Below are 6562 nucleotides of genomic sequence, written 5' to 3' on the forward strand. Positions count from 1 at the left end.
TCAACCTGCCACTCGGGTGGTTTGGAAGGACTGAAGGGCATGTGAAATAGAGACCCTCCTGACGACCTGGCTGAGTGACCCCACCCCCCCCTCCACTCCTTCCCTGTCCCTGCCCAGCTTCCCCCACCACTGCAGCTTGTGCCTGAGGTGCAGAAGCCCCTGCATGAGCAGCTGTGGTACCATGGCGCCATCCCACGGGCAGAGGTGGCTGAGCTTCTGACACAATCTGGGGACTTCCTGGTGCGGGAGAGCCAGGGCAAGCAGGAGTATGTGCTGTCAGTGCTGTGGGATGGCCAGCCCCGGCACTTCATCATCCAGTCTGCTGATGTGAGTGGGGCCTGGACTGGAGCCCACCCTGCCCCACCCCTCCCAGTCAGCAGGGGAACGACCTTGAGAGTGTAGGAAGGAGTTGCCAGTCTTCGATGCTTTCCTGGCAGAGCTGCTAGGAGCCAGAGAGACCATCTAGTCCCTACAATGAAACAGGCCGAAGCCTTCGGCTCGGGTCCTCCCCTAAGGAGGGGTGGCAGGCGTGTCAGGCACCATCAAGTCCTGCCTTTCTGCAGTCTCTACGCCTCTTGTCCCAGGAAGGCCCTTTCTCCCTGCTGTTCTCCCTCTACCCTCCCAGGGCTCAGGCCTCCTCAGCAGTGGAGGCTACTGACCCCAGGTCCCCCTGCCCCACAGAACCTGTACCGACTAGAAGGCGATGGCTTTCCCAGCATCCCCTTGCTCATAGACCACTTGCTGCGCTCCCAGCAGCCCCTCACCAAGAAGAGCGGTATTGTCCTGAACAGAGCTGTGCCCAAGGTGAGCCCATGCCCAGCCAGCCCACACCGCCCATGGCAGGGTTGGCGAGCGTGGGTCGAGGCACCGAATCGGGCAGGAGGGGCTTTCCAGGTCTCTAGTCTTTGGTCTTCGTACAGGACACGAAGTGACTCCTCATGCTCCAAGGGCTCAGCCTCTTGCTAGGTGTGGAATGTCAAGGCCACTCCCATTCCACAGGCTGGTGCTCATCCAGCTAGGGCTCCTACCTGGTCTGTGAGGTCATCGAGTGTGATCCTGATACAGTCCAAACCCCATTTTCCAGACTAAGAAACTGAGGTTCCAAGAAATGAAAGACGTAGGCTTTTTGGAGGATGTTTGGTCCTTCAACAGAGCCCAGAATGCCTTCCCTTCACTGACTTCTGACCGCCCAACACTCCCTTCTACAGGACAAGTGGGTGCTGAACCATGAGGACCTGGTGTTGGGCGAGCAGATTGGGCGGGTGAGTTGAGTGCTCTGCCAGCCTCCTGGCTGCCTGCGTTCTCCCTCTCCAGCACTGTCTCCTTCCAGCCCACCACCCATGTCACAAGGAGACCCACTTCAGAGAGTTCTTCTGTCTCCCTGCCTCAGTCTGACTTCCAGCTTATACCCAACTCCCCTCCCAGCCATGCCATGCACCATTCTGCCGGAACCTGAGGGGAAAGTACCTGCCATCAGCACCCAGCCCCACCTTCCCGCACTAGGCCCCTGCCTCCCCACGGAGCTCTTGTGTGCAAGGGGGCACAGATTCTGTTCATGTGAGCCATCAAATAACCTGCTTAGGAAAGAAGTCACTTTCCCGAAAATCGTAACGCTTTTCTAACCCAAGGGAAAGTGACTTGTGGATTTTCCATGTCACCTCTTTTCGTGAACATGGAAAGTCAGAGATGACTTTCCCTACCTGTCCCACGTGGACCTGCATCGATCCCCAGCCAGGGGATAAACTAGAGAGCTGGGATGAGCAGGTCTGAGGATGGAGTCACTGAGTGAGGGGCAGGTGGGGACAAGGTGGGATGTCTCCTGAGAGAAGGGGACTGTGGCCCAGGGAAGATGGGTAGAAGCCCAAGATCATTTCAGGGGAACTTTGGTGAAGTATTCAGTGGGCGCCTGCGAGCTGACAACACCCTCGTGGCAGTGAAATCATGTCGAGAGACGCTCCCACCTGACCTCAAGGCCAAATTTCTGCAGGAAGCGAGGTAGGTGATAAAATAACAGTCACCGTGGGCGCACATACGAAGCGTTCCTCGGCACGGCGCGATGTGCTTGGTCTGTGGCATGACGTGACCCCCCCCCACACCAAGGTCAGAGCGGGCAAGGCTCAGACCGTTCGAGGTCTGCTGGCTTCAGAGGCCAAACTCATCTTTTCTGCTGCCTTCTCCCGTCCTCCCTCGGGTTCCCTGGGGATCACTGGGGAGGGGATCTGCAAGCCCACAAGGTGGGAGCCTAAGCAGCAGCACCTTCCAGGATCCTGAAGCAGTACAGCCACCCCAATATCGTGCGTCTCATTGGCGTCTGCACCCAGAAGCAACCCATCTACATCGTCATGGAGCTCGTGCAGGGTGAGCTGAGAGGGCTGATCTCCGGGAGTGGGGACCCGAGTCCGGCTAGGTCTGCATCCCGGCAGGAGGCTCAATAAGGCTTTCCCCACCTGCCCCCAGGGGGTGACTTCCTGACCTTCCTTCGGACCGAGGGAGCCCGCCTGCGGATGAAGACTCTGCTGCAGATGGTAGGAGACGCAGCAGCCGGCATGGAGTACCTGGAGAGCAAGTGTTGCATCCACCGGTGAGTGAGGGGGCACAGGCCTCATGTAGCCGATGCCAGCCCCCCGATAACTCCCACCCAGGTGCATGCAGGGAGCAGCCCTTCTTCATGGCAGTGTCTAGAGTGCCCAGGTCATGAGGTGACAGGTGCTGCGTGGACCGGTGGCTGAGTGAACCCCTTTCTTGCTTCACCCAGGGACCTGGCTGCTCGGAACTGCCTGGTTACAGAGAAGAATGTCTTGAAGATCAGTGACTTTGGGATGTCCCGGGAGGAAGAGGACGGGATCTACGCCGCCTCAGGGGGCCTCAGACAAGTCCCTGTGAAGTGGACGGCACCTGAGGCTCTTAACTATGGTACCTGGGCCTTGTCCACCCTGGGTGCGGCTCGAGGCTGGGTCTGCCTCGCTCTGGCTGACGGACATGGGTGGCTCGTTCATGCCGCCTTGCCTCCTTGCAGGCCGCTATTCCTCCGAGAGCGACGTGTGGAGCTTTGGCATCTTACTCTGGGAGACCTTCAGCCTGGGGGCCTCCCCCTACCCCAACCTCAGCAATCAGCAGACCCGGGACTTCATAGAAAAGGGTAAGGGAACCCTGCTGAGCGACAGCAGCCTGAGAGCCAAGCACTCATCCCGGTGCTGCAGCTGGCTTCTTCCCAGTCCCCTGACCTTCCCACTGGGGCAGAATAAGAATAATCCTGTAGCTGCCACTGAGTGAGTCCCTGATGTGTGCCAGGCCATACATTACTTCATTTACTCTTCACAACAGGTGAGGTAGGGATTAATATGTCCCTTTTACAGGAGAAAAAAACTGAGGCTTACAGAGGTTATACAACTTGCACACGGTGGGATTGTGATTAGGACCTCTGCGTCCTTGGGGCTCTCAGTGGGGAGGAGCAGCTCTTTAGGAACAGTGTGGCTTAAGCAGCTCCCATTACTCACGGATGTCCCCCGAGGCTGCCAGGGGCCCTCAGATGCCCTCCTCACGCGGGGGGTGTCGTGCCTGTCCTCATAGGGGGCCGCCTGCCCTGCCCCGAGCTGTGTCCCGATGCTGTGTTCAGGCTCATGGAACAGTGCTGGGCCTACGAGCCCAGGCAGCGGCCCAGCTTCAGCACCATCTACCAGGAGCTGCAGAGCATCCGAAAGCGACATCGGTGAGGCTGGGCCCTCTTCTCAAGCCAGTGGCCTCTGTCGGCAAGACTGTACCTCCTCCCCACTTCCAGCTCACACCATGGGATGACTCTTCACGGTCCTGGACTCTGGCCACTGGCACATGTGCTGCGGGTGGGGATGCAGCTCCGTGTCTGCTGTGCATCCCTGTTCCTGCCAGGCCTCCTCTTCCAGGCAGAAGTAATAAAACCACTTGTGCCTGTCAAGTGCTCTTTGGCATGTGCGCCCCACTGGAGGGCGGGTCTTAGGAGGAATGGAGGGCCTGTCCTGCGGCCATGGGGAAGGAGGATGGCCAGTGTTCAGGGGGCAGAACTGACACGGTTTGGTAGCTGTTGGATGTGAGAGGCGAGGAAGAGGGAGAGATCAGGATGATATACAGGCTTCTGACCAGATGGTGGTGTCATTCCTGAAATAGGATCTCAAGCAGAGGAGCAGAGCTGCAGGAGGATGGTGAATTTGGAGATGTTGTGTTTGAGGGGCCTCTGGGGATGTTAGGTGTGACATATAGATCTGGAAGCCCAGCCAGAAGTAAAGGCTGGCACTGGAGGCCTAAACGTCATTAACTGACAAATGTTGGAGAACAGCTGACACTAAGGATGTATACAACCGTCGCGTGAGATTCAGTAGAGAGGAGAGAGTCGGGCAAAGTTAGAGCCCCACTCAAAGGAGACTGGTGTGGCTGAAGAGAAAAATTGCTTCCTAGAGAGTTTATCTCTCAGGCGAGTTTCCTGAGCAAGGGGGTAGCAGAGCAGGGAGCTCTCACCTCCTCTCCTAAGTCCCCCAGAAATCTATAAAATTATCTGAAACTTTCCTAGCAGCAACAGGGAAGGTTGAGAAGATAAGAAGGGTGAACAAATTGAAAAGCAGAAACAGGAAAGATATGTAGCACCAAAGAACAAAGCAGTAAGAACTTTGAGGCAAAATGGCCACCCTTCAAGAAAGTTTAGGAAGCGGATGATATCTGTTTCCAAAGAGATGAAAGCCCTATAACTTCTTTAAACATGAGGAAACCAGTTAGAGTATGACCAAATGAAAGTATTAAGTCAAATTACATCTCAATTGGAAGTGGTAGAAAGCAGAACTGACAAACTTCTGCTTCTGGGGAGGATGTGGTAGGTCCGAGCAGGCCACCACTCCCATCAAAACAATCAGCAGGAGACAAATAAGATGAAAATCATTATTTTTAAAGAGAATGGAGAGTGGTGGAATATGAACCAGATGAACTAAGATTTCAAGGAGGAAAGGGTCCCTCCCAGGTGAACTAATGACGAGTGGCTATTCCCTGAAACATCTGCTGATTTTGGACATCTCTAATGATCAAAGTTGCCCCAAACAGAGAGACTCTACTAGGAAAAAGAGAAATGAGCCAGTAATTTTTGGTGCTTACAGGGACTGTGCTATGGATTGGACTCACGAGGAGCCCAAAATGCAAAGCTAGTTCTCCCCATGGAACATTTGCTGAGTTCTGGAGCCGTGTGAGCAACTGGGAAGGCATGTCCAACAGTCTCGTGGTGTTTAGAGGGAGGGGGCCTGAAACAAATAAGTGGTTCGCCTCTCAAGATATCCAGATCTCGAACCTGTGTGGATTGGGAGGCTAAAAAGCTAACTCCAAAATCTCTGAAGAGCAGAACTTGAAGGACTCAGAGAGACAGACTGGCCAGGCTTTCAACCCCAAATCCAAGAGGGCCACTCCTAAAGGACAGGGACAATGTAGAGGAGGGCTGAGTTTTACCAGAACTATAACTCTGCCCCAACTTGGCACCTGAATTCCTCGAGGTGACTAGCTTCTTCAGAGTGGGGAATTGAGGAGAGGAAGAACATAGTCTGCATGAAGTACCTACTTTTTATACCCAATATGCAACATGCAGACAAAAATTATTAAATACGCAAAAGAAAAATGGGGTCAGTGCACAAGAGAAAGACAACGGAAGTAAACCCACAGATGATCCAAATATTATAGTTGGCAGACAAGGATTTTAAAATAACTATGATTAACATGTTAAATGGAGAGAAAAGATGGACAAAATAGATGCAAATATGGAGAAGTTCAACAGAGTTGGAATCTACTTACAAAGAATCAAAGGAGAAAGTAGAACTGAAAAATACCATCTCCGAAGTTACAAACTCATTGGCTAGCTTTCATAAAACTTCATAGAACGAAAGGATAAAGTCACAATCATAGAGACTGGATACATCAGGAGACAGAATTAGTGAACTTGAAGATAGATTGCTAGAAGGTATCTAAACTGAAATAAAGAGAGAAAAAAAGAATGAAAAAAAAAAAAAAAGCCTAAGAAACATGTGGGATTCCAGTATATGAGTAATTAAAGTTCCAGAAGGAGAGAGAAAAGTGAAGACCAGAATACCTGAAAATGACCCAAGCGTCTTTACAACGATAAAAAAGACCACTGATACATGCACAAACATTGATGAATCTCAAAAACACGTTGAGTAAAGAAGCCAGTCACGAAGGGGTGTATACTTTTGATTCCACTTTATGAAGTTCAAGAATAGGCAAAATTAAACTATAGAGAAGTCAAAATAGTGGTTCTGTCTGAGGGGTACTGGCGGGCAGGGGCATGAGAGTAGGGGAATAGCTCTGCCATGGTGTCTTTACAACCTCGCATGTCTACATGGGCCGTGTGGGCAAGGCTTGAGCAGTCTAGCTTGAGCCTTGACAATGCACTATAATTACTCGTGAAGTAAGGGGGACATAAGCAGCCTAGAGAGGAGCCTTGTTGGGAGACTGCCACAAGGCCCTTTCTCATCCCTCTTCGTAGTTTCAGTTGAGTCCAGGGCTTTCCATCTGGCCCATCCCCTCATAGAGAGAAGCCATG

General features: G+C 52.8%; 1 protein-coding gene across 3 annotated transcripts in view; it reads left to right on the forward strand.

Moving 5' to 3' along the window:
- The window catches only part of FES (FES proto-oncogene, tyrosine kinase), a 12425-nt gene extending 6427 nt beyond the window's left edge, over nucleotides 1–5998 (forward strand). The window contains exons 11-19 of one of the 3 annotated variants that reach the window (XM_011376149.2): nucleotides 118–327; nucleotides 682–804; nucleotides 1209–1262; nucleotides 1877–1995; nucleotides 2264–2358; nucleotides 2458–2581; nucleotides 2756–2913; nucleotides 3017–3139; nucleotides 3571–5998. In XM_011376149.2, coding sequence (XP_011374451.1) covers nucleotides 118–327; nucleotides 682–804; nucleotides 1209–1262; nucleotides 1877–1995; nucleotides 2264–2358; nucleotides 2458–2581; nucleotides 2756–2913; nucleotides 3017–3139; nucleotides 3571–3713 — 1149 coding nt within the window. In that variant the 3' untranslated portion in view covers nucleotides 3714–5998. The remainder of the gene's footprint in view (nucleotides 1–117; nucleotides 328–681; nucleotides 805–1208; nucleotides 1263–1876; nucleotides 1996–2263; nucleotides 2359–2457; nucleotides 2582–2755; nucleotides 2914–3016; nucleotides 3140–3570) is intronic. The other 2 variants (XM_011376150.2, XM_011376151.2) reach the window with 2 other exon arrangements.
- The last annotated feature ends 564 nt before the right edge of the window (nucleotides 5999–6562 follow it).

The sequence above is a fragment of the Pteropus vampyrus genome, unplaced genomic scaffold (genome assembly GCF_000151845.1).
Source record: "Pteropus vampyrus isolate Shadow unplaced genomic scaffold, Pvam_2.0 Scaffold286, whole genome shotgun sequence".
NCBI classification, from domain to species: Eukaryota; Metazoa; Chordata; class Mammalia; order Chiroptera; family Pteropodidae; genus Pteropus; species Pteropus vampyrus.